The sequence below is a fragment of the Aspergillus ambiguus genome (genome assembly GCF_047715705.1).
Source record: "Aspergillus ambiguus strain CBS 117.58 unplaced genomic scaffold BDV59scaffold_19, whole genome shotgun sequence".
NCBI lineage: Eukaryota > Fungi > Ascomycota > Eurotiomycetes > Eurotiales > Aspergillaceae > Aspergillus > Aspergillus ambiguus.
In genome coordinates, this window is record NW_027395532.1 from 178232 (window position 1) to 203106 (window position 24875).

The following is a 24875-nucleotide window of genomic DNA, read 5'->3' on the forward strand; positions in this document are numbered from 1 at the left end:
GATATCCCCACTACCTAAGTATATAGATGATAAAATGGCTGAAGATAAGGTCGAGGTTGATCATAAGGAGAATGTCTCTCAGTCAACTGCACTCACGCCGGCACAGTTACAGGCTTTGTTTCCCACTCTCCGAGATCTTACAGATGATGAAATGCGAGATCTTAACCATAGGGTCGTTAAGATTATTGATTGGAGAATGATGCCCTGCATAACACTGATGTTTCTCATGAAGTAAGTCTTTGCTTCGTAGCAGAATATTTGGGCTAAAGAATACGTGCTAATACATATGGATCAGTTACCTCGACCGTATCAATGTCTCAAATGCCCGTTTGGCGGGCTTGCAAGAAGACCTCCACATGAGTGACACTGTATGGAATACAGGTATATCTACGTTCTATATCGGATACCTTATTGGGCAGTTGCCAGGCAATCTGTGGCTAGCGAAGGCAAATCCTCGGTGGCTTCTGCCTTCAATCATGTTGGCCTGGAGTATTGGTACTATCTGTATGCCAGCTATGACATCGTATGTTCTGTCGGCCTAAAATTGAGTTTGACTTCTAATGCTTCTTCAGTGGCGCCGGTTTTGCAGTGTGCCGATTTTTCATCGGCTTTGCGGAAGCACCATTCTTTCCTGGGATTGCTCTGAGTAAGTCGGATTCCTTTTGAGAGTTTAAGAAATATAAATAATGATAGTTTATCCAAGTGACATCTTCCTGGTACACGAAGGAGGAGAATCCGATGCGAATGGCCATTTGGCATGCGGGAAATACAATATCCAATATAATTTCTGGATTCCTCGCAGCGGGAATCCTAACAAATATGGATAATGTACACGGTCTCCATGCATGGCAATGGTTTTTTATCATTGAAGGGGCGGTGTCTGTTGGTGTAGCCATCCTAGGCTACATCCTTCTTCCTGACTGGCCACACAATACCAGATTTCTGTCCGAATCTGAAAAGGAAATGGCACAGTATAGGGTACTCATGTCCAACGGTGGGGTTGAGGAAACTGACGGTGGAACATGGGACGGGCTCAAGGCAGCGGCGAGAGAACCATTTACATGGCTCTTTTGTCTTATGCATTTCGCCCTAGTTACTGCGCAGAGCTTCAAAGATTTCCTGCCCTCTGTGGGTAGCCCTCATCCCAAAAACCGAGTTTTAAGCTAATATTGACATTATAGATTCTGGAAACATTCCACTTTGATGAAATGACGACATATCTTGTTCAAGCCCCTCCTTACGCCATTGCTTACCTTGCGGCCTGCTCCATAGCATACTCCTCCGGAAAACTCCAAGAATCATTCTACCATATCGTCATTCCAATAGTCTTTGCTGCGGCTGGATGTAGCATCCTTATTTCCACGTTGAATGTCGGAGCCAGATACTTTGGAGTGATCCTTCTGTGTTCCGGCACATATTCAGGTCTGAACCTGCAACTTTCCTGGGAAACCACACTAGTGCCGGCACCACGCAGCAAAAAAGCGGCTTTGATTGCAATAGCAAACTGTATCAGTCAAAGCAGCCATTGGTTCAGTCCATACTTCTTTCCGACGTCCCAAGAGCCGTTTTATCGACTCGGTGGGGGCCTGATCTTGGTCGGTTGTCTGGTGACTGTGATAGCTGCTGTTCTGGTGAAGTGGCGGGCTAAGATACTAAACAAGCGGCTTGATAGAGCAGAGGGATATGTTGAGGGCTCCGGGGAACGTGGTTGGAGATATGTATATTGATCTGTTATTATGATAGTGTCGGCTGAGGAGTAGTTTTAAATAAAACCCTTTGATTGGCCACAGACCCCGTGACTGGCCATCCCAAACAGGATTTTAATGCCTGAATACTCAGGCCACAAAAACTCCTCAGATCCACATGAACTTCTCTCCATCTCCGACTCGACTCGCCTTCGCTTCTCCGCCTCATCTTCATTCCTCCCCGTTCATGTCGCTCGCCTCCCTGTGACCTTCGTCCGGGCCTCAATTCCTTCTTTTCTCCTCCCGCTTCCTCCCACCATGTTCCGTCCCGCCTCCCGAGTTCTCCTCCGCGCTCCGGCCACCGCAGTCCGTGGCCCGGCCAGCAGACGATTGATAAGCACCTCGCCCGCAGAGTCCACCAAGTCGAGGAGCTGGAAGAGCAGCCTCCTGCGCCTTGGACTGGCTGGTGGAGTTATCTACTACTACAACACGAGTTCTGTCTTCGCCGATAAGCCCTACTGTACGTGCCCTCTTGCATCCTCCGGTTAAGCAATGCCTGGCCATGAATTTTTCCGGATACTTTTCGTACCAAGGCCTCGCGATCCAGCGCCCCTACCCCATCACAAGACCAGACGGCAAACCCATGCAAGCGCCATTGAGCGCCTCCCAGTAACATATTCGACTAACCAAATGCGATCCTACCAGTCTCCTTCCGCTCCACGCCCCAACCCGCCCCCGTCGACGACTCTTCCTCCCTTCCCACCCTCGACTCCATCAAGCCCAAGATCCGCCAACAGAAGGAATCCACCGCTTCCTCCAAGCCCCAGCAAGAGCAAGAGCAACAACCTGCCGCGCAGCAGCCCGCTGCGGAGCCCGCCTCCGAAGCTGCCGCCGCCGCCAATGCCGTGAACAACCCCCAAGAGCTCGAGGACGAGGCCGGCCAGGAAGCCGCCTTCAACCCCGAAACCGGCGAGATCAACTGGGACTGCCCCTGTCTGGGTGGGATGGCCCACGGACCCTGCGGAGAGGAGTTCAAGGCCGCCTTCAGCTGCTTTGTGTACTCCACCGAGGAGCCGAAGGGCATGGACTGCATTGAGAAGTTCAAGTACGTTGAACCCCACCCTGTCTGCGTATATGTTCTGTCGGAAGGACGGGATACGGTGTCGTACGGATGGGATAAGTCAGGAGCTAACGAGTCGTGAATAGGGGCATGCAAGATTGCTTCCGCCAGTACCCTGACGTCTACGGCGCCGAGCTAGAGGACGACGAGGACGCCTCTCCCGCCGCTGAAGGCGGTGATGCTCCCGTCGCCGCAAGTGAGCCTGTCCCTGAGGTGAGGCCTGAGGAGATGAAACAGGAGAGCAAGGCCGAGAACTAGATGACGAAAACACCCTCGCTTCGAAAATCGGGGATATGTCAGCACTGGGATCAGAAGAACCCCATCCGTAAAAGCAAGCGTGCTACCTGACTCGTGAATGGGAGGCTTTCGCGGAGTCCGGGGCAAGAAGAAAAGAACGATGTGAAGATTGGGTCCGTGTATTATAGCATTATATGCCCGTTTCTTTCCTCTTTTCTACTTCTTTCGTCTGCGCGTGCGATATCCCTTCCGCTATACAGTATCTCATGGCATCTCCTACTATATTCTTTTCCTTTGTGTTGTGATTTTGAGCATCCATTCCCACTCTTGCCTTATGTTTGTTTTGCCCTCGCATGTGTAACCTACTGTACGTGTATGTTGTGTGGATCTTCGGGAGAGACGTGATAGAAATAGAATCCGTTTTTTGTATCAGAGGCTCTTATGCAGCAATAGATTCAGTGGTATGGGATCTACAGCGAGAGCACGCATGCTTGTCGCGTGTCAACAGCAATAAATGGTAATTATCAACAACAATCTAATTGGCAATACAAATTGGCATTCCCGAAAACTTCGACCCAGTCCACCGCTCCCAGCGCTCGCCATCGCACGCAGTGTCGGTGCAGAAGACTGGCTATCGGCATAACTAATAGGGCTAGCCACATTGATTTGGTGCCTTCAAGAACGCCCCCCAGCTTTACTAGGCAGATTCGCAAGAGGCAAAACTCATACCGATACTCTTCAGGGCGGTCTAGATCTTACGCTTTCTCGCGCCATACGAGATGCGGGGGAAGACGAATCGCCCCGGCGAGAATACAGACAGCAAGGTAAATACCCTGTGGACTTCGCCTGCAGAAGCCGGACGCCAGTCGTCAACAAGCGCTGGTTATCCGTGAAGCCCGCGCCAAAGGAGTATGCTGTCGAGGCGGAACTCCCAGGAGGAAATAGTATTGTCGGTCTGACAAGTGGATACAGACACATCAGATCATCTTACCAATTGACGTCGCTAAGCTGGAGTTTCCGGGAGCGAAATGCGGTTCGGTTGGCACCGGCCTTGTCCATGCGGGTATCACGCGCCGGGCGTTTCTCAAGGCCTAGAAAACGCGTGAGTACGAACTCGTGCGTTGTCAAAGTGAAACAAGGGACAGTACTCACCATCATTGTTGTCGGTCTCGTTGGTCATTTCGTAGTTGAGAACCAGGTTCTTGATCCGTTGTTGTTCCTCACGGTCCGCTTGCTGTTGGCTGCGCATGGCTACTGCAAAGCTGGAATCCGATGGCAAATCGATGGTCCGAGTCTACGCACAGTCAACATCGTATACAGCAGTCTTAGAATGCGCCAAACAAACCTGTTGCTTGTTTCCTTTCTTTGTCATCAATGAGAAGGCCATGGTGCTTTGTGGCGCCTCAGAGGGTTCATTGGAAGTGTTCTCTGCGGTGTTCTCGCGCGCAGAACGTCGCATCGGCAGCGGGATATCGAAAATGCCCTTGCGCTCAAACCGGCGAGACTCCAAGCTCTCTGACATCATCTTCTCAAACTCCCGGTCAAACTCGGCTTCGGCTTCGGGGTCACGTTCCTCTTCCTGGCGGGTGACGAAGATTTGCTCTTCTTCGGAGTCGCTCTCGTCATTTCGCTCGGCGTTAAGAGCAGATACCTGGGTTGATGTTAGCACGAGTAATGAGTCCAACAGCGAGAATACTGACATCAGCCTCATCACTCGATTCTTGTTCTTCGTCTACTTCTGGCATTGCATCTTCCTCCAAGCCTTCATCTGACGAACTGCTTTCGGCGTCATCTTCGTCTGCTTCCACGGGTCGCTCGGAATCTTGCGTTTTGAAGTTCTGGGCCACTGCCTCGCCGAACAGCGCGGTAGCTTCTTGTAGATCGGTAGCCAACTTCCACTGTGGACGAGTCATCGAATACGTGTCTTGAACGAGGAAGTCAATGTCCATCGGCAGCGGGTCCTTTGTGAACATATAGTACTAGTAATTGTCAGCTTCAAACACTTATTGATAATATCGACACATATACCTGGAAGAAGGTCAAGAAAAAGTCCAACTTCTTCTTCGCAGATCCACGATCGAAGCAATGTCCGCAGGTGTCCAATAAAGTGCACACTAGACGGACACGGAAAAAGTCATCTGGCAAATCCAGCGCATTGAGCTTGTCGGGCATCGGTGTTCCACCTTCTATAAGCTGTTAAAAAATGCGGCTATGGAGCCAGCTCCTAAGACACTCACCATGGCCAAATGTCACGATGCGGTACAGGGTATCGAAGATCACTGGCGAATCAATCATCTTGTAATTGTAAAGTTCGCCAATATATTTGACCTCTGCAATCCGTTTCTGGTTGAATTTGAAGTCGTTCTGCTCCAGCCCGAGGGTAATCTGTTCAAGGACATTGTCCACAACACCGATGACGAAATCCTGGTGGTATCGGTAGAGAGCGCTCACAAGGATTGCAAGGAGATGAATGTTTCCATATTTCACTTTGACAGGCTTGCTGAAAACACGTTCCAGGATAGCAACAACCTTGGAATTATTAGCTGCACTGAGAAATCTCCCACGGGTCCGGAAATACTTACATCCTGCTCTTCCCAGTGGAGCTTCCGGATGGACTTCAGTATCTTCGTGTAATTGCGTTTGTTCATATCCAGATAGATCAACTTGCGGATGAAAGACTCCATGGGCGTACGCTCCTTCTGCTGAATCGCAGGCCGAGGTGGCGGGTCAACATAGTAGACGGCATTCTCGATGATCATCCGTTCTTGCTGGCTCAAATGCTGAACGGCCTTCTTACGCCCTAGCGTCTCCAGGAATGAGGCCATTCTAGGAGAAGTTTCCGGATTGCGGAGTAAGTAGCGTCCGCAGTTTTCCAGGAGGTGACCGATAATCTCGATATTCACCCGCGAAAAGTCGTCGAGGGAGACTTTGAAGCAGTGGAAGATGATGTGTTCTGGGACGACGCCAAACTTGGTCAACTCGGCAAGATAGCGGACATTGCTCATCCGGACCTGGCCAAGGAACTCCTTGGACTTGCGGCGCTGCAGACTCCGGAACTCCTCATCGAGATATGTGGTGAGTCCTTGGGGAATATCAGGAAGATACTGGCCGAGCGTTGCCACCAGACGAGAATACAGAGGCAAAAGATCGATACGCCCTTTGGGTACATCGGAGATGGCCTTGATGAGTCTGTTCCTCGATGCCTTCGAGTTGACAAAGCAAAAGTCTAAAGCCAGTTGATCGACGTGGTCCTTCGTCTGCAGATCGGGCAGCTTAGCCAGAAGAGCATCGACCTGGGCTCCAACAGTCTTGCTCGCGATGGCAGTAGACTGATCGTCGGCCTCCGCAGCGGCTTTCTCGTCCGCCGATTCAGCCTTCTCAGCGGCCGAATCGGGAGGTGCCTCACCATCCTTCTTCTTCGCACCTTCATCCGCCTCGGTCTTCTTCTTCTTGCCGTCCTCCAGAAGCACGGCGGGCACTTTGCCCTTCAGGTCAACCAGGTTCTCGTAGAAACGGCGTTCTTCCTCATCTTCCCAGATACCGGCCCCTTCGCCCTGGCCGCGCAGATACTCGGACGTCTTCACAAGGCCGATGCCGCCACTAGATGTGGCATCCGCCGACTCCTGCTCCGCCAGGGCGGGCATCTCCACGCCCAGCGCCTCGCACAGAACTTGAGTGTTCGCAATCAGCTTCTCAAGCGACTTGGTCTGCTTTTCAAAATTCGCCTGGCGATCCTCAAAGATCTCGCCGCTCTTCACGTACGCCTCCGCGTTGCGACGGCTCTGCGTAGCCAACGCCCTCTGATCGCGCACCACATGCGCCTTGACATCCTCCAAGTACCGGTTCAGGATGCTCTTGAAACGAAGCCGGCCCTTCTCCGGCGTCAGCGGCGGATCATTATCAGCATCACTCGCATCGTCGCCTCCAGCGCCATTCGCCGTGCCTGCAGGCGCCGTCGCGCCATCAGCCTCAACCGTCTTCCTACCTTCATCCGCCGGCCGAACGCCCAGAATATCCCAGCTGAAGCTCTTCACGAACAACACCGCCAGTGCCAGATTGGTATGGTCACGGTCATGGCCGAGGAGATCCTTCAGCACCTCGAGCGGGAACGGCTCGGCCTCCTTCTCGGGGTCCCGCGGGGCTGCTCCCCCCGCCGTCGCCGCCGCCGACGACGACGGGGTCGCCTTTGTCTTGGACGAGACACCGTCCTTGCCCGCGATTCCGAGACCGCCGTCTTTCACGCCCTTGGCGCCCACGTCCTCCGGGCGCTCGATGTCGTCCAGCGTCCGCAGCACGCCCACCAGCCACAGCTCGGAGACGACACGCAGCAGCACGCGATGGCGCGACAACCGGTCCTTCTCCTCGCGCTCGCGCAGCTCCGGGCTGAGCGCCTTCAGCTGGCCCTTGTCCGGGGTGCTCAGGCCGCGGCCCAGCAGCCAGCCGATCTGGCGGGTGAACTCGGCGGGGCCGAAGCGCTGGTGCAGGGCGCTGGCGATCTCGACGCCGGTGGCGATCTCGCCGGGGGACTTGAGCTTGCAGAGACCCTCGTAGAAGGCGGAGATGATCTCGGAGAGGTACTTGTGCAGCGAGAGGGTGCGGATATCGGTCAGGAAGGTCTGTTGCGAGGCGGCGTTGATGCCGGTGCGGAGGCGCTTGATGAACGCTGTATTCTTCTTCAGGGCTGAGTCGAGGGATTTGCTGACGGGGAAGATATCTGTTCATCGAGTGGAAGCGTTAGACGGTGCGTGGGAGAGGCAAGGGCACCATGGTGATTGGGGAAGGGAGGGTCCATTATTTACCGCTCTCTCCAGCCCAGGCTTTCTCATTGAGATCGCGAAGGACTCCTGTTTCGGACGAGGTTAGAATGAACGCGTCTGGAGTAGCAGAGTTGGAGCCACGGGCGTACTCTTTCTTTGGCGGTCCATCTTGTCGTCTGTCCGCAGCGATCCCGCCGTATAGACTTCAACTGTCGTGGGGTCCTTTCAAAGAGTCGGAAAGGAAAGCGCACAAGTGACCTGAACGCCACATTGGTAAGATAGCGTAGAGAGGAATGACGCGCACCGTCTTGAGAGTCAGCCGTCAGCGATGTGCGTCAAGGGGAGAGGAGGGGGAGTGGGATGCTTGTTGAAAAGCCGGAGGAAATGCGGCGAGGTGCGAGCCGAAGGCGGTTGCTTAGTGAGCCAGCCGATGCCTACAAACTACATCCATCATCCATCATCCATCCATCTCCGGTGCATCAAAAAGCAAATCCAATACATTCAATGCGACCATATCCGTTACTGTGACAATCTTCCATATGCCCTACATGCGTCCAGCACAATGCACTTTTCATCCCTCGTCCTAAAACCCACGCGGCTCCTCCGTGAACCCCGTCTCCCGCCCTTCCTCCAAGTCCAACAAGCGTGACTGCGACTGATGCCGCATATCCTGCTCATTCCAACTCTGGCGACGATCCGGATTCGGCCGCCATGGCTTCGTCAGCCCCTCGCGATGCATGTCGGGGTGGCCGGCAGGCGATGTATCGGCCCTGCGCAGGCGAGGCACCTCGCCAGGAAGCACGACGGTTTGAATCTCGGAAAATTCGGTGGATGATCCCACGAATGCCTGCTGGTTATCTGTAGACGGCATTTTGTGGCATGCGATTAGCGGTGAATATGGTGAGCGTCGACGCAGATATGTTTGCAGTCTTCCGATGAAATGGATGGTCTTCGCGCAGGATTGCGTTACACGGGAGATGTTCTCAAGTTAGATTTGTGTCGAGGGACCGACCTGAAATATTGGGCTCAGCCGAGAAAACAGGACGTCTTATCCGATCGAACGCTACAAATAGGCTTCATGTCAGACCATCTCCGGTGGCGAAGGTACTGACGTTTGGGTTCAATCATAATACCCCGGGTCTCGATCGCTGCGGCATTCTTTCCGACGAATGCGCTTGGTCACACGCAAACCTCAAAGACAGTAAAGGCGAACGACGGATGAGTTACAGCTGCTAACAGATTTGCCCGAATTTCGTGTTGATTTCAAAAGGATGCGACAACACGTGATGGCTTGGGGACATGACATAATCTTCGAATGTAGCCACCGTCACGTGCTAGTGATCTCACCCATACTTCACTTCAGATAGAATATCATTTAGAAACAGACGAAGCTTTTGGCTCTTTAACCTAAGATACAACCATACTGGATCAGAGCTGGTGACAGACATCCACGCAACTCGAAAACAAAACACACTGCGTACAATCCAACCAGTCAAGATCTCGTGAGCATCTAGAGTCGGACGCCACAACAGACGTATGATCAACAGAAGAAACGGGTGACTCCGCACGTGGACAGCAGAAACAAGTTGCACCTCATCGAGGCGGTCGAATAAAAGGTAAAGGCATGAAGGATAGGAAGAAAATAAACCTCGGTCCCACCATAGATCATACAACAACATACAACAGCATAAAAACGATATCAAACAGGGTATGCCCACGCCACGCTATGCGAGTCCATCAAGAGGAAAGACGAAAGGAAAAGACATTGCAACTATTTACTAAGAACGGTATCCGTTTCGAACGATCGTAGAGACACCGCGGTCTCGTCACGTCCCATCTATTTCGGTTTACGCCAGAAGTATTGCTGCCGCGGGGTTAGTCCGGTGGTGTGGTTCAAAAGGCCGGAGGGTCATACCTTGTGCTGCTTTCGACAGTTGCGAAGGCCTGGTTTTCTAAGGTCGTTCACCACCGCTTCACGACGCATCTCGTCGCCGTCAAAGTCAGGGATATAGTAATATTCGCTCTCGAGCGGTTTGCCTGCCGCATCTTTTCCTTCACGAGCGACCTTGCCGATGCATTTTGTCGAATCGAGGATCGTCCGGATTTCGTCTCTGGATGGACCCACCTTGGCATGGCCATCACGCTTCCAGAGAGTGGGCGGGAGGTTCTGAATGATAGTAGAGAACGGGGTCGAAGAGAGACGGGAGAAGGCCAACTGGTTCACAGCATGGTTCTGCACCCGTTCCCAACTTTCGTCAAACTCCACCTTTCTCGGTTCGGGGGCCTCCACGTCAGCGGGCCTGGAAGGCTGCTTGGGGGCTTGGGTGGGCTGGAAGGGCTGGTGCGCAGCCTGCTTGGGAGGCCGAGTAGGTCGAAGGGGAGATTCGTCGGCAGAGAAGGAAGCCAAGCGAGGAAGGAGGTTCTCGCCGTAAGGCCCAAAGGAGTGGACAATGGGGTCATTCTCCTCATCATGATCGGACAGATCGTCCGGCTTACTCAAATCACTGAGGTCACTGGACTGCGAGCTCTGCAGGAGATCGCCTACACTGGAGGACTTTTGGGCATCCTCCGATCCCAAGGGGTCTGCCGGGTGGGCACGACGGGTGGGAGAGGCCTCATCCTCATATACAACCACGGCATTCCGGGAACGCGTAGGAGTGAACAGAGGGGAGGAGGGAGGGATCATCGACTTCACCGCCGGTGAGGGAGAGACAGGAGAAGCCAGTCGCTGGCGGTCAGCACCGGAGCTATCATGCAAACTGTGGCGGGCCTTGCTGTTGCGTGTCGGCGTGTTCTCCTCCCATGTCTGTTCCGAGTCGGTCGAGGCATAGTCCTTCCTCTCGTTCCGCGGCCATTGCACGAGAACGCGTGCGTCATGGACGTCAATCATGATGTCCGCATCCTTGATGTCGGACGTGAAGGTCTTTCCCTTGGCCAGGTCGTATGTCTTTCCCTGGCAATGCAGCTTGATTCCGTTCCATCCCATACACATAATCTCCACTCGATCCCGGTCAAACGGGTTCGGGGCAGGCTTGTAGGTCGCCTTGACGTGAATCCGCGAGATCATCCGGTTGGCAGCGAGCTGATGATGGCACGACGCGCTCGATCGGCCCATAAGAAGGGGCTCCCCATTCTCTGGGAGCATCAGGGTCGGGACGGCGGAGAGAGGGGTCCGTTCCGAGTTGGTGGACGCGAAGGTACGACGCGACGTAGCCATTCGAGGGGGGGAAGAGGACATGATATGGGTCGACGAGGTAGGAACTGGAGTGGGATACGTCGAGGCAATTGCACGGTCATCCCGAGCTACACGCTTCTGCGGCCGAGGAAGGGAAGGGGAGGAACTCAATGGCTCGAAAGCGGGCAGCAGGGACGCCGGACGCTTCACACCTGCCACGGGAGCAGCAGTGCCACTCCTCGGAGGCGACGACTCCATGGTGATGACGCGAAGGAGAACCCTCTCAATCAGTAGACAGGCCGGTCAAGATCACGTTAAAGGGGTTTGGAGGGGCAGAGATTGACAATTAATAGAGCGCGTCAGGACCGAGTTAGGGTCCTAGAGACTCTTCTATAGGGACTGCAGCGAGTCGAGGGAAGGAAGGAGAGAGGAAAGTTAAAGACGGGGAGGAAAGATGAGAGAAAAGAGTGAACATGGAGACCACCTCCCAGAAGGAAGAGCAAGGAGGTTGGGAGAGAAGAGACGGGCCTACAAGAAGGAACGAGGAAACATTGAAGAGAGAAAAAAGGGTGAAAGATTGTGGTGTGTGGTGGAATGCCTGCCGGAGCGGAGCGTCTCGTCCTTCCAGCGCGGAAATGCACGCTTACAGCCCGAGACGCGTTCGATAGGCGCCGACGAGGTCTCAACGCTCCACCACCGACCGCGCGCCGACTCTGCGTTTGCCCTGCTGGCCACGACACAAGAGTCCACGAGGATGGTAGGTAGTTCCAGTAGATCTGATGTCTGGCTCTGGGCTCGTCTCTCGGCCTTTCCCTCTTGTATCCTGTATACAAGTCGCGTGTTCCCGCGTCTACCAGCATATAACCCGCGTTCTTTGGTTCGAGTCCCGTGACTCGCGCCATGTCACGTGATGTGTATTACTCACCCGACGCGCCGGCGGAACTTAACTCAAAATAGCAAAGCCATGTGCCCGCTGCAGGGGTCTCTCGCCGGTGATTGGCCGCCGCCCACGCATGGTGATTGTGACAGGATGAGGCTATTTCGCAATTGTACATTAGGTAACTTGGGGGTATTATAACTTCTTACTGTCGATACTCGGGTGTCGGTATTAAAATCCCAACAGTGGCGTCCATGGCTCACGGTGCTTCTGGTTCTTTTGGCAGAGATCTCCAGGACGCGATGCATAAACTTCCTGGGATGTTATCGCCAGATTCCCCACAGCAGATCGGACGACCCTACATGCCTCGTCACCAACCCTGCCTGCAACACTGCCTGCAATAATACCCATCCGAAATACCTCAGACACCTGCTAGTAACCCAATCTCGGTCAATGGAGATACCTAGGTAGATACCGGTTTTTACTCTTACCCACCCAGCCAATCAACCGATTCTCGACGCGACCTCCCGCCATCCCACCTTCGCGTCAGTCCAGAAACTCACCGATCGTTCCAACCGGTTCACATTCCGTGACATCACACTGCGATTTTTCGGTGGGCAAGCACATTGTATCTAAGCTGACTCAACGATTTTCAGGCGAAATGTATCGGAAATGTGAGTGGTTACGTGAGTTTTGTTTCTAGCCTGATGTAGTTTGAAATGTAGTCTTCCATCTCAATACTTGGATTATAAGTGTAGAAAGACGTTCACCCATCATTGGAAGCGCGTTATGTCTTGGATGGTAGTTATGGTGGCGATGTGCGTGTTGTTCTGGATAACAGAGTGCAGATATATATACCCTTGCGGAAGTATGCATATGCCCTATGAGCAACGCACCAAGGTTAGGGACCAACAAATTGCAATACCCATCAGAAATACACAGAAATGAATCAAATTATCAATTAAATTGGCAACCGAATCATATAGTGTACAAAATATCCAAACGAGTGATAGATGAACGAGAGACAGCCATTACCTTATATATCATCGACCGGTCGCGGAAAGACAAAGGCATCAATACGCCGTACGTCTATCACCCAACCCATAGTGCAGACAATCAACATCCGGAGCCACAGATGCACCTATGTACCTTACAGAAGAAAGGCCAATCGCAATGAGATTGTATCCCAGCGGCAGGTAAGTTCAATGTGATGGAACCCCTTGCATGGGTTGACACACCCGATGCAGGTAAGGACGTCAGGATTGACCACCCACAGACTAGCCATGTTACAATCAATTCATGATACAAAATCCGAATTTGACCCACACCCGTTTCATCTGAGATACCCGATGGGCTTGCTTGCAGTATTCGACACCGGACCAGCCGCCGAACACTGATACCCGCAGCTACATCATATCCTAGACGCCCCAGACATGACCCAAAATAGATAAACAGAACCATGTTACTTTGTAGCGGAGAAGGTAAAATCTAACCACAATTGTCTCCACCAAAGTGGATAGAGACACTACAAATGTGACAACGTAAATCCCAAAGTCACATAAGGCAATGTACTAACATACACAAGAAAGAAAATACACTCAACTTCGATTCATAAAGGCAAGAAAGGTATCAAATATTTGCTAAATGGAGGTCCACCTTCATCAATCGAAAGGCCCGGTAAAGCCCATGGCTGTACTGGAAAGCGACTTCGCTGGGACGATCTAGGAGAAGACGAAGGTGGCATCACCAGACATGACTTGGACCTGTAGGAGATAAGGTTAACTGACGGGCTGGGAAAAGACAGCGCAATTACGTGGGATGCTTACAGTGCAGCCAGAGTCGTTCTCGCCAGTGTTAGAGACGAACTTCTTCTTGTTGGCGTCATACTTGCAGGATCCGCTGAGGTCGTCACCCTTGATCTCAACGCTGTAGTCCAGCTTCTTGTTGGTGGTAGGGCTGTTCTGGAAGATAGAGAGCCATTTGCCGTTGTTCTCGCCAACACCAAGGTTGACAGGAGCCCAGTTACCGATGGGCTCGCTACCATCACCCCACTGGCAACCCTTCTCGGTGGAAACACCCTTGGGGTTGACATAGTACTGGGCGGAGGTGGTCTGGCCCTTCCACTTGTAGTATTTGGCACCGTCGGGGCAGGTCAAGGGCTGCAGCTCAGTGTGGCCCAGGCCAAGAGGGATGGTCTCGGCTTCGGTACCTACAACGTGAAATGAGCGATGAACTTCACGGAATAAACACCGGGTTTACTTACCAGGGTAGTCGGTACGGCAGATGGCAATAGTCTCGCCGACGTTGTTCTGGGCGCTGACACCGCCAACACCAGGGATACACAGCTTGTCAGAAAGGTCCGGGTTGGTCTTGTAAAGCTTGCCGTTCTTGCACTGGAGACCTCCAACGGACTGGCCAGTGGAGCCCTGGGCGGTAGGCCACTGGGACTTCTGGTAGCCAGGCGGGCAAGCATAGGAACACATGGCGCCATCGTGGCAGTCATCGCCGGTGACGGCGGTGACAATGTCGCTGATCAGGTCGTCCAACCAGGAGACGTACTGGATACCGGACCAGCCACCGAGGCCAAGGTAGTCCAGAGGGATGGCACCGTACGCGGAGGGGAAAGTACCACAGTCGATTTCGCCATCGGGGAAGGTAGCTTCAAGGCCGGTGGCGGAGGAAGCGCTGCCGGAGCTGCTGGAAGAGCTAGCGGGGGCCGAGGTGGGGGCGGCGCTGCTGGTGGACGACGAGGTGCTGGTAGGAGTCACAGTGGAGGAAGACGAGGTCTCCACGAACTGGGCAGGAGCAACAGTCGGAGTAGGGGTCGGGGTGGAGGTCGAGGAGCTGGTCAAGCTGGCGCAGGCATCGACGTCCGGAGAAGGGTTGGCGTACATGAGGTAGCCCTCTTTGATGCCTTTGCACACCTCCTCAGCGGTAAGGGTCTTTCCACCCAGGACGTACTTGATGACGGTGTCGTCGACAGTGCTGGTGACTTCACGCTTTTGGTGGTGACGGTGGGCGTGGCCCTTGTGGCCCTCGGCCGCGACGAGAGAGCCGGCGGCGGCCAGGGTGAGAGCAACGGAGTTGAGCTTCATGGTGTTGATTCACAAACGAGGTATCCTTATATCCAGGTCTAGACCCGGGGAATTGACAGTTAGCGCATATCCCAACAGGTGGGATGAGATAGGATGTTAGGGTTGTCAGTGGGTATAGTTGTCGGTGTTGATGATTTTCCCAAGAAGCAGTGCCATTTCCGGGAGGCATGCAGCCAGGTATTTAGGACGGAGCGCCACGGAGGCGAGACCAACAACACCGACAGTGCGGGACGTTGAGTACTATCGCATACCAACGGGGGAGAGGAGAAGGAATGTGGGAGGGAGGGGACCAAGGAGAAGGAACAAGGACATAAGAATTAAGGAAATAGAACATACATCAACGGGACGGCAAGCCAGTCGCGCGTTCGTCTTCGAAGTCTGTACAGGAATTGAAGGCGGTTTGGACGGATTGATATGAGAAAGGAATTGAAGGAGCGAATTCACGAGATGAGGTTCCCAAAAGAGTGTGCGAGAGAGAACAAGTTCCCTCAGGTCGGATAGGAAAACTCAAGGTAAGCCAAAGGAAATGAAACGCTCTGGGGGAGAATGTGGAGGAGGAGAAGGAGGAGGATTGCAAGGAGTAAAAGAGAGGGAGGAGGAGAGAGAAAGAGGGAGATTGACAAGGAGGAGACGGTCCAGGGGCTAATGAGGGAACAGGCCGTGGCAAGCGTGCAGGTCGACCCTTCCAGGAGGAGGAAGTGGGGAGCCGATAGCCATTCTGATTGACTAGTGGAGACAAAGAATCGACAGACGATAATATTAATATTATTTATTCGTATGATATTTCATCCTTGTCGAGGCCCACCGAGGCGCCATCGAACTCTGGCTCGTAGACTTCCTCTCTTCTCTTGCATCAGTTGTCTCCTATTGATCTCTTGATGGTTCCAGGGACAACACATCGGGTAGGATCCGTGGATAGGCAAATAATCGATCCAGCCATGTGTTTTTGTATACCTATACGCAGGAGGTGCTAGTCTACTCCGTACCTACATACTCCGTAGAGAATGGTGGGGGAGACGACGTGTCCATGGCCAGAGCGTGATGATTCGGGCTGGAACACCTTGGATTTTCTTGGATGGAATTATTATTCTCGCCGCCGGTCCAAAAGAGAGAGAAAAACACCGACTATACCTTGTTTGTCTGTTTCCTGTTCCTGAACCCGAGCTTGGCGCTTGCTGAAATTACATCGGAGCCCGGTCTGGCCAATCAGCACGGTCATCTTGGCAGTGGCCAGTGGGGATCAGACTTTCCCGGGTGCTCCAGGCACACCAATCAGCTGTCTTTCCTGCCCCACCCTTGACCACAAGGGGAATGTCTCATCTCCCCGTCCCGCTCTGACTGGTCAGAGTATTATTAGCAATTTCGGCCTCATCACCCTGACTGGCGGTAACCCTCGTTTTTCTTTCTCTTTCTTTGGTCGTTCATGTTAATTAAATCTGTCATCCTACACAGTACACCCCTCAATTTCACCAATGTTGACTAGGATACTGACTTTAAGTTATTAACTCTGAGATGTGTTCTGCCTGGGGCTCCACGGATCGTTCCCTTTCTGCAGGAATGGGGCTCAGCTGAGTTTTCAAACGGTCCCTCCGGATGGAGCGCAGCATCCTTTGACTGAGTGAGCCTTGACTCTGTGTCGCCAAAGGACGGCGTGTAGACAAGCACTCTGGATCGCGTTACTAACCCAACTGGGTTACCTTGCCATCCGACGGCCGATACTCCCGCGGGAGAGCGCCCACTAACTCGAGGCGATCTGCGTTGGAGCCAGGCGAGAGGGGAAAAAGGAAAGAAGATTCTGATTTTCCATTGGTACACACCGCCCAATGTTCTTCCAAAGTCTAAAATGCCTTGCGGAGCACTCAGCCGTTTATGTGCCCATCATGAACATCCCAACTTACCAGGATGATCCTTCGGCCCCTGGCGTAATGGGCACATCATCTGCTCGATACTCGACTCAAAACCCCCCCGTAGTTGATACAGAGAATTTTCTCGGACCGTTTGCTGTGTTGTCACTTACACCGACACACAGTGAATGGAACTGTAGTCAATCACATCCCAGTGCGAAATTACGTCCATTGCTCGAGCATACTTGGACTAATTACCGAGGCCCACGATACACATCCCTACATCCAAACGCAGGCACTGAAGTTTCTGCACGGCTTCTAGTAAATCTCGACACCAGCCTCCAACGGGAAACTGGAGGGGTTGGACAGAAGGAGACGGATGATGACAGTCTCCTTCTGTCCCTTCCCTCCACGACCAAGGGATCCTAGACATTCGTCACGGCTGTCAGGAAGGAGTCTGCCGTACGCCGTACATACATTCTTCGCCAGCTGTCCCTGGATGAGACGCCTGCCAGGCGTTGACTCCATACTTCGTCCTATCCTGCAGAACCCTAGTCGGGGTCCTTACGCGGTACATGAATCAAGGGCGACGTTGAGCCCAAGGCAAGACAGACAGACGTGAGATCGGCTGGACCAACCACCCCAGCTGTTCAATACCGACCTATATATGTCAATGACGTGTGGGATGTTCCGATGCGATTTATTGGCGGTGGATTGTGTTAGCACCTTCATATCCTCGCAGGTGTTTCATTCCCCATGATGTCACCTCCGCTTGTTCCACACCAGAGTACAAACGACCCAAATCCATGCTGGACAATGGCTGGTCGTACCTTTGACATCGGTAGCGGTCGGCGGTCAGTGCTTCAAGGCTATCACCATATCCACTTCGGTTGTCGATAGTCTTCCGGCCAAGCTTTGGCTAATATGTCGCATTCACCGTCAACTTCGATTCCATCCGACAAGTAAACCATCCTCGAAACAATAATTGACCGAAGGTTGCTTCCCCTGAATGCATCCAGTCAAGTCGCACAGTCTCGACCATGGAAGAGCACAAGGCTAAGCTCTCCGAACCCCTCCACTAACACTCAATGTCGCAATAATTTACTTCGCTAGTCTCACTAGCTCGCGCGACAAACATCCCATATCGACATTCGAGTCTTTCTCTCCTCAATCTCCTATTCCCCATCCTTTCTAATTAATGTCCCGCCGCATATTCCCTGCACAAGTCCAATTCTGAGGCTCATTGTCGCACCGTGCATGTTTCGCGTCCCAGTGTATCCACAGGCGTCCAGCCACTCATGGCCGAATAATGGATGGATGTGTAGCTGTTCAGCGTACAGGGGAAGTGCAATTTCGGATATCACGGAGTCCATCAAACCTTCTTGCCCCCGCTTGCGTGGCTCAATCTCAACGTATCTCCGCTCGTGCCCAATCCCGCGGGGCAGACAACGCGACTCGTACTCCGTAACTGGCGTTGTGATTCGGATTCTGCGCGAAAGGAATCATTGCGAACATGGCAGCCTATAGTGGGGTTCGGCGAGTTAACCTGTGTTCTTCCCGCTATGCCGTACCGGGTATGTTGTATACCACCGCCAATCGTCTAGTTCGTATTTTCGCGTGTCAACTAGGTTCTTAATTCTTTTAAATGCCAAGCTGCGCGCTAAATCCAACACATCAGCCTTGACGTGTCCAAGGTGGACTTAGTTGATCAAATGTATGAAGCGTCCACTAGCCGTTAATAGATAATCTCGTATATGCAATCGCTTTTCGGGTATCACGATTTCAGGTACCCGATTAGACCGCGTTTCATGATTCATGACAAGCACGTACCCACCTGCACTGGGCGCGGCTGCCTACGAACTGCTCTGACGGCCGTGATGGATCTAAGAGGCAGTGTCCGTTTCGTTGACTCAGCCACGCGATGGATCAATTCCTCTTTTCGCATGGAATCCCGGTTTTTGTTTCAGAACAATTTACTCTATGGTATGATGCAGCTGATACATTCTTATCGGCGATGACAAACATTCTTTTATCCGCGGTTACTGCCGAGAAGCCACGAGATTGGCGTCCATCGCTTGTTGGTCCATAGTTTTGAGAGGCTGGGCGGGTTCAAACCTATCAATGGCCGTGTACTCTCTATCCTACGGCGTACTTTAATCCCGGCCGATCTGCTATAGTATCCAACATACCAGAACTGCTTACCGGAAAATAATAACCACTCCACCCAGAGACAATCTAGACACATCGACAAAACCCCTCCTCGTCCCAATCCTCACTCCCCACCCCACGGTTCACAATGAACAACCCCGTAGGATCCCACTTCTGCTTGAGCTCATACAGTCGCGGATAATTCTTCCCCCAGAACGACGCCTGGAAATCTGTCTCGTGGGGATCCGCCTCGTTCAGATACGCCCCCATCGCGTGCGGGCCCTCCACAGACCGCAGCAGCGGCACTTCCACATCGGTCAGATTTCGGATAGCCTCCTGTTCACCCAGCGAAGCTGTCGCATTCCATTGCTGCGTGATGATCAGGTGCAGCGCCGTCTCCCGCCACGCCGGGTGCACAGCCGAGTCGACGGACTCACCGTTGGCTGCCACAGCGCCCCCGGCGACAATGTGCCCAATGACCTCACGCGCCGGGTAGTAATCGAAGCGTTGCAGCGTGGAGATTAGCTTAGCTACGCCTTTGGTGGAGGATATGAGGTCGCGGGAGAATAACCGTGATCCGAGCAGAGCGACAATACCAGTTGGATCGTGGTCGCTGTGAAACAGTGTGTTGTTGATGAGGGTGAGTATGTTGGGGAATGGTAACAACGAGTAGTCGGCCCTGATGCCGGATAGGTTGTTAAGTCCCGCGAACAGAGGATCAAGGAGTTGTTGGACTCCGGCAGGATTGGTGCGGTTGGGGAAAACTAGTTCTCCTGTTAGCACCGAGACGGTGAGGTTGCCCAAAGGGTAGTTGGGGAAGATTTGGTAGTATCCTCCGCCATTGGTGTCGCTGAGGCTAGGGACCGCTGCATGGAACTTTGCCAGGGCTTCCCAGTAATTGGGGTTTCCGCTGATCGAGGTGACGTTGAGGTTAACAAAGATAGCAGGCGCCTCGTCAAACGTCTGTAGAGTGACGTTGACCACGACTCCAAACGTGCCTCCGCCGCCACCTCGCAAGGCCCAGAAGAGGTCGCTGTTTTGATGCTTGTTTGCGGTCACTAGTTCTCCCTGGACGATATGGTTAGACGATAATCCACCGCGGAGAGAGACGGGCCGCACATCAGCAGTGACCACCGTAAATTGAAGAGCGTGGTCGGACGCCATGCCCTTCCACGGCCCCAAGAACGAATGTCCTCCTCCCTGCACGTAGCCTCCAGCTGCCCCGACGGTATGCGCTGACCCGCCTACAAAGGTTCGATTTCGTACTCCGACCGCAGTGTATATCTCGCGCAGATTGACCCCGGCATCAATCGTGACGGCGGGGCCCTCACTTGCATCCCCCGGGGCACCGGTTGGGACGAAGTCATCCACAAAGCTGATACCCTTCATGTGGTTGGTGAATATCTGCAGCGACTCAGGAACAGCCGACCGACCGAGGAAGTCATGACCGGAGTTCCTGATGACGACGCGCAGGTTTCGCCTGTTCGCGAAACGGACGGCTTCTTGGATGTGCGCCGCGGATTTGACGAGCGCCGAGTACAGCGAGATGCGTCCCTGACCGCACGGTACATTGGGAGGGTTCTCAATATAGCAGCTTTCGTTTCGCTCCGCCCACGCTTCGAAGTTCTCATATTGCACCGCTCCGGGCTGCGTTGCGCGCCAGGTCGAGTTGGTCCATTGCTCGGTGACAATCTTACAGAAGACCTCGTCCGCCTCGTGGGGATGACAGGCCGCTGCTGCTGGGCGCAATGCCACAAGGTTTCCCTCAATAGTGTCGTTCAGTGCATTCCAGTCCCGCAGTGAGGGCCAGCAACTCTGGTGCGGCCTACAGCGACAGGAAGACGCGTGCGGACAGGCATATGATAGTGTCGCAAAAAAGAATATCAAGAGGAGAACTTTCATGCTCATTATAAACCCTACGGTGTCGGGCGTGCTCTCAGTTGGGAAAAATGTCATGGGCAATGCTCAGTTATTTATGTCGAGGACAACACATCCCTAGCTTCATCATTCTTCCTCGAGACATCGAAACATCAGAGTAGATGCATCAGACGCAACAGGTACTATGTAGAAGTATATACGAAGCAGGGCCAATTACGTGTTGTCATATTCGCTACCGTAAGCTGTTTCTCTGCATCGAGTATGCATCGTGGCGATTCGTAGTGCGAGTCCACAACAGACAATGACGGTGGTGAGCCGTCAGCTTCTTTGATCTCCATAGATGGAATGTACCAATAACTTTGTAGAAATTTATACTAATCCGTTCGTATTTGATGGCTCCCCAATCACGAATGACCGCAACTGCAGATGACGAAAATAAGTCTATGGAGGAGAGGAACGAGGTGATCTAGCAATTGACTGGGCCACCACATACTCTTTCAATACAGCTAGTGGGCCACACCAATGGTGATCCTTCTGAGAATCTCATAAATACCTACGTAGTATTCTTGAGGTTCATGCTTTATTGTAGAAGATCCCATGAGGTCATAGTAGTTACCTCTATAGTAACTAAGGTGAATATAGTGAATTGGATACCGAATACGTTAGTTAGACCCAAAAAATGATGACTCAGCCGTGGATTTGCGCCAAGACCGGAACTGCGCCCACCGCCTTCCCTTGAATTTTTTTTATTTGATTTTCGTTATCACGACGGACTTCCAGACTCTGCAAAGTCCCATCTTTCAAGCAATAATGGTCTCCTCGACGGCGGTCACTACGAAGGTGGCCTCTGGGTCTCCTTACCAACTTGATGATAACCAGGTTAGTGCAAATGACACGGACATACCCTACTCTCATGGATGTTATCGTGTCGCCCGAGTAGTAGCTAATTTTTTCTCTCCTGCAGGTCACCAGAGCTTCTACCGCACTCCTGCGACACATCAAGACGCAACAGGCCGAGAAGGAAAAAACGGCGACCAAGAAGACCCTGATTGGAGACAACGACGACGACTCCGACGACGATGCGCCCCTCCACAACGAAGCCGTCTGGCTTGTGCTCACCACGAAGAAGCACGTCGTGGACAAGAACCGCCTGAAGCCCGGGAAGATCAGCATCCCCCATTCGCTCAATTCCTCCCCTTCGCTCAGTATCTGCCTCATCACCGCCGACCCCCAGCGCTCGATGAAGAACATCGTCGCCGACTCGTCCTTCCCGCAGTCCCTTTCCTCCCGCATCGAACGGGTGATCGGTTACTCGAAACTGAAGGCGAAATATCAGAGCTTCGAGAGCCGCCGACAGCTCCTAGCTGAGCACGATGTGTTCTTGGCGGACGACCGCATCGTCATGCGCCTGGTCAACACCCTGGGCAAAGTGTTCTACAAGTCTAGCAAGCGGCCGATCCCGGTCCGTATCGCCGAGATCGAGAAGGTGGACGGCAAGAAGGTGAAGAAGGATCCCAAGTCGAAGTCCAAGGACGACGACAGCAGTTTTGCCTCCCCGGCCATTGTCGCGAAGGAGATCGAGAAGGCCCTCAGCTGTGCGCCGGTGCAGCTGGCCCCTGCCACCACCGCTGCCATCCGGGTCGGCTCCGCCAAGTTCACCCCTCAGCAGCTCGCGGAGAACGTCGAGGCGGTCGTCAAGGGTCTCACAGACAAGTTCATCACGAAGGGGTGGAGGAATATCAAGGCTCTCCACATCAAGGGAGCCAACACCATGGCCATGCCGATCTGGCTGGCTAGTGAGTTGTGGGTAGAGGAGGCTGATGTAGTGGAGGGTGGTGATGAAGCACAGGCAATCGAGGACGGAAAGAGCAACAAGAAGCGCAAGCAAGTCGGCGACGAGGAGAAGCCGCTCCTCGAGAGCAGCAAGAAGTCCAAGAAGGCCAAGCCGACTGAGGATGACGAGGATCTGGCGGCGCGGAAAGAAAAGCTGCAGAAACAGAAGGCAAAGGCGCTGGAAGACGGAGCGGAGCCGGCCAGTAAACAAGGCGGCGGCAAGAAGAAGAGAAAGTCGACTTCATAAAGCATTGACAGACAAACCTAACTACCTAGTTCATTTTGGTGTTCTACGGGGATTGATTTGATGTGATTCTATTCTTTGTATTTGTCCATTGCGAGTCGGGGATTTTTGCGGCGCTCAGTCACGTGTGTCATTTTATACCTAGTCTGACGATTGTAGTAGACCCAGGGAATTCCATACCCTAATAAAAGTTGCAACCCTCTCTTCTATCCTGCATGTATCTCCATCTCTTCCGACGGAAGAACGCCTACTCGAAGAAGCCGCTGCGGATTAACCGAGTTGCCCGAGGATCGGCGGGTGCTTGGCTGCTCCGACGATAGCCACGGCCCGCCTAGAAAGTCTTGATGACTACTGCTACTTTAGCCCAACTGGCTCCCTCGGTTTCTTGTGACCGTCCGCTTCCAACCCCAACTCCAATCCGATACGACCAGCGTCGGCAGCACAAGCAGATTGAGCAGGATCTCACTCGCTCCATCGATCTAATTTTTTATTCGCATCTCCTCGCCCGCCATGATTCCCATGCTTCGGTCCACCGCTCTGCGGACCGTTCGTTCGCAATTTGCTCCGCGGGCTCTGAATCAGTCGGCCCTCGCCCGCCTCCTCTCCACCCTCGCCGTTCTCGAACAGCGTGATGGCAAACTCCAAGGCTCATCTCTCTCCGCCATTGCTGCCGCTCAGAAGCTCGGAGGCTCCGTGACTGCCTTCGTGGCCGGTAATGCCGTCAAGGGCACCTCTGCCGCCGAGGCGGCCAAGATCAAGGGTCTCGACAAGGTGGTGGCTGTGGAAAGTGAGGCCTATGAGAAGGTATGGAATTACACTGTTGGATGGTCACAAAGTCGACGAACGCTGATGGTGCGATTCTAGGGTCTTCCTGAGAACTACGCCCCGCTTCTCGTCGAGAACATCAAGCAGGGTGGTTACACCCATGTCGTCGGAGCCCACTCGGCCTTCGGAAAGAGCCTTTTGCCTCGTGTGGCTGCTCTGTTGGATGTGCAGCAGGTTTCTGACATCACTGGAATCGAGAGCGAAGACAGTACGTATTCGAGGCCCGTCGACTGTAATAGGATGTTTTCTGACGGTACCCGCAGCTTTCGTCCGCCCCATCTACGCCGGAAATGCCATCCTTACTGTTCAGTCGACCGACCCTACCAAGGTGATTACCGTGCGAGGTACTGCATTCCAGGGTGTCGAGACTGAGGGTGGTTCCGCCGAGATCGTTGATGGCGTTGACCCCAAGGCTCCCGCCCAGACCGAGTGGGTGTCTGAGGAGCTTACCAAGTCCGAGCGGCCGGACCTGGGTACCGCCTCCCGTGTTGTTTCCGGTGGTCGTGGCCTGAAGTCAAAGGAGGAGTTCGACCGTGTGATTGTACCTCTGGCGGATTCGCTGGGCGCCGCCATCGGTGCCTCCCGTGCTGCGGTCGACAGTGGCTTCGCCGATAACAGTCTGCAAGTCGGACAGACTGGTAAGAACGTTGCGCCTCAACTCTACCTCTGCGCTGGTATCTCGGGTGCCATCCAGCACCTTGCGGGTATGAAGGACAGCAAGGTCATTGCCGCGATCAACAAGGACCCTGATGCGCCTATCTTCCAGGTCGCCGATGTCGGCCTCGTGGGAGATTTGTTTGAGAAGGTTCCGGAGTTGACTGAGAAGCTGAAGAGCCAGGCATAGATGCGTTCTGATTTTGCGCCGTTTTGTATTATGAATCTCTTATGTCATTTTCAGGATTAGACGAAGGTCCAATATACCACATATTCCATCTTGACGGTCAACCGACTGCATTTCCGCTCCGTACATCATCTAATAGTGTTGCTGCTCTATCGATCCCGTGACCTTCCCCCACTGAAACTCCTTCTGTATTCCCGATTGGGACTAGCGCGTCCTCTGCAGCGCGTCTCAACGCGTCCACTATCAGATAGACAGACAGACGGACTTCATCCCCTCCAAAGGCTCAATTCACCCACATCTTCACCCGATGGTAACG

The 24875-nt window shown here is 53.3% G+C and overlaps 10 protein-coding genes across 10 annotated transcripts; 4 read left to right on the forward strand and 6 right to left on the reverse strand.

Annotated features, from left to right (window-relative positions):
- Positions 1-34: 34 nt before the first annotated feature.
- Positions 35-1727, forward strand: BDV59DRAFT_208218 (major facilitator superfamily domain-containing protein; the record flags this gene model as incomplete). Its single annotated transcript, XM_073695163.1, has 5 exons — positions 35-231; positions 296-523; positions 573-646; positions 704-1128; positions 1182-1727. 5 exons carry the CDS (start codon positions 35-37, stop codon positions 1725-1727), a joined length of 1470 nt encoding a protein of 489 aa, XP_073547222.1.
- Positions 1728-1868: 141 nt separating this feature from the next.
- BDV59DRAFT_179999 (coiled-coil-helix-coiled-coil-helix domain-containing protein) lies at positions 1869-3477 on the forward strand. The gene is made up of 3 exons (XM_073689988.1): positions 1869-2205; positions 2391-2790; positions 2892-3477. The coding sequence occupies exons 1-3, from the start codon at positions 2004-2006 to the stop codon at positions 3061-3063; spliced, it is 774 nt and encodes a 257-aa protein (XP_073547223.1). The 5' UTR covers positions 1869-2003; the 3' UTR covers positions 3064-3477.
- A 106-nt stretch (positions 3478-3583) lies between these two features.
- Positions 3584-8160, reverse strand: BDV59DRAFT_180001 (armadillo-type protein). The gene is made up of 9 exons (XM_073689989.1): positions 7949-8160; positions 7842-7886; positions 5625-7756; positions 5280-5571; positions 5071-5228; positions 4743-5021; positions 4388-4693; positions 4195-4336; positions 3584-4133 (listed from the first exon to the last, which is right to left on the reverse strand). Exons 1-9 carry the CDS (start codon positions 7965-7967, stop codon positions 4030-4032), a joined length of 3477 nt encoding a protein of 1158 aa, XP_073547224.1. The 5' UTR covers positions 7968-8160; the 3' UTR covers positions 3584-4029.
- Positions 8161-8278: 118 nt separating this feature from the next.
- Positions 8279-9246, reverse strand: BDV59DRAFT_180002 (uncharacterized protein). Its single transcript, XM_073689990.1, has one exon. The coding sequence runs from the start codon at positions 8668-8670 to the stop codon at positions 8383-8385; it is 288 nt and encodes a 95-aa protein (XP_073547225.1). The 5' UTR covers positions 8671-9246; the 3' UTR covers positions 8279-8382.
- fhdA (putative transcription factor Tos4) lies at positions 9220-11330 on the reverse strand. The gene is made up of 2 exons (XM_073696352.1): positions 9715-11330; positions 9220-9663 (listed from the first exon to the last, which is right to left on the reverse strand). Exons 1-2 carry the CDS (start codon positions 11230-11232, stop codon positions 9637-9639), a joined length of 1545 nt encoding a protein of 514 aa, XP_073547226.1. The 5' UTR covers positions 11233-11330; the 3' UTR covers positions 9220-9636.
- BDV59DRAFT_42407 (uncharacterized protein) lies at positions 10950-11979 on the reverse strand. Its single transcript, XM_073696353.1, has 2 exons — positions 11136-11979; positions 10950-11024 (listed from the first exon to the last, which is right to left on the reverse strand). Exon 1 carries the CDS (start codon positions 11874-11876, stop codon positions 11334-11336), a length of 543 nt encoding a protein of 180 aa, XP_073547227.1. The 5' UTR covers positions 11877-11979; the 3' UTR covers positions 10950-11024; positions 11136-11333.
- Positions 11980-13572: 1593 nt separating this feature from the next.
- sun1 (SUN family protein UTH1) lies at positions 13573-14946 on the reverse strand (the record flags this gene model as incomplete). Its single annotated transcript, XM_073694078.1, has 3 exons — positions 13573-13614; positions 13678-14060; positions 14115-14946. 3 exons carry the CDS (start codon positions 14944-14946, stop codon positions 13573-13575), a joined length of 1257 nt encoding a protein of 418 aa, XP_073547228.1.
- A 1458-nt stretch (positions 14947-16404) lies between these two features.
- On the forward strand, positions 16405-17286 carry BDV59DRAFT_42575 (uncharacterized protein). Its single transcript, XM_073696355.1, has one exon. The coding sequence runs from the start codon at positions 16770-16772 to the stop codon at positions 17217-17219; it is 450 nt and encodes a 149-aa protein (XP_073547229.1). The 5' UTR covers positions 16405-16769; the 3' UTR covers positions 17220-17286.
- A 1522-nt stretch (positions 17287-18808) lies between these two features.
- On the reverse strand, positions 18809-20988 carry BDV59DRAFT_180015 (FAD-dependent oxidoreductase). Its single transcript, XM_073689991.1, has one exon. The coding sequence runs from the start codon at positions 20892-20894 to the stop codon at positions 19026-19028; it is 1869 nt and encodes a 622-aa protein (XP_073547230.1). The 5' UTR covers positions 20895-20988; the 3' UTR covers positions 18809-19025.
- A 638-nt stretch (positions 20989-21626) lies between these two features.
- Positions 21627-24562, forward strand: BDV59DRAFT_193659 (ribosomal protein L1p/L10e family-domain-containing protein; the record flags this gene model as incomplete). The annotated part of the gene is made up of 6 exons (XM_073692262.1): positions 21627-21695; positions 21781-22883; positions 23015-23018; positions 23476-23697; positions 23758-23926; positions 23982-24562. The coding sequence occupies 6 exons, from the start codon at positions 21627-21629 to the stop codon at positions 24560-24562; spliced, it is 2148 nt and encodes a 715-aa protein (XP_073547231.1).
- Positions 24563-24875: the final 313 nt, after the last annotated feature.

Bases quoted from the DNA above. Each gene is read 5' to 3' on its own strand.
- BDV59DRAFT_179999 (XM_073689988.1), top strand. From the start codon at position 2,004: ATGTTCCGTCCCGCCTCCCGAGTTCTCCTCCGCGCTCCGGCCACCGCA. The intron at 2,206-2,390 runs GTACGTGCCCTC...CGATCCTACCAG, and splicing joins CTTCGCCGATAAGCCCTACT to TCTCCTTCCGCTCCACGCCC. The intron at 2,791-2,891 runs GTACGTTGAACC...AGTCGTGAATAG, and splicing joins GACTGCATTGAGAAGTTCAA to GGGCATGCAAGATTGCTTCC.
- BDV59DRAFT_180001 (XM_073689989.1), bottom strand. The intron at 7,757-7,841 runs GTAAATAATGGA...CTCGATGAACAG, and splicing joins AGCCTGGGCTGGAGAGAGCG to ATATCTTCCCCGTCAGCAAA. The intron at 5,022-5,070 runs GTATATGTGTCG...GACAATTACTAG, and splicing joins TTTTCTTGACCTTCTTCCAG to TACTATATGTTCACAAAGGA.
- BDV59DRAFT_180002 (XM_073689990.1), bottom strand. From the start codon at position 8,670: ATGCCGTCTACAGATAACCAGCAGGCATTCGTGGGATCATCCACCGAA.
- fhdA (XM_073696352.1), bottom strand. From the start codon at position 11,232: ATGGAGTCGTCGCCTCCGAGGAGTGGCACTGCTGCTCCCGTGGCAGGT. The intron at 9,664-9,714 runs GTATGACCCTCC...ACCCCGCGGCAG, and splicing joins ACTGTCGAAAGCAGCACAAG to CAATACTTCTGGCGTAAACC.
- BDV59DRAFT_42407 (XM_073696353.1), bottom strand. From the start codon at position 11,876: ATGGCGCGAGTCACGGGACTCGAACCAAAGAACGCGGGTTATATGCTG.
- BDV59DRAFT_42575 (XM_073696355.1), top strand. From the start codon at position 16,770: ATGTTCTTCCAAAGTCTAAAATGCCTTGCGGAGCACTCAGCCGTTTAT.
- BDV59DRAFT_180015 (XM_073689991.1), bottom strand. From the start codon at position 20,894: ATGACATTTTTCCCAACTGAGAGCACGCCCGACACCGTAGGGTTTATA.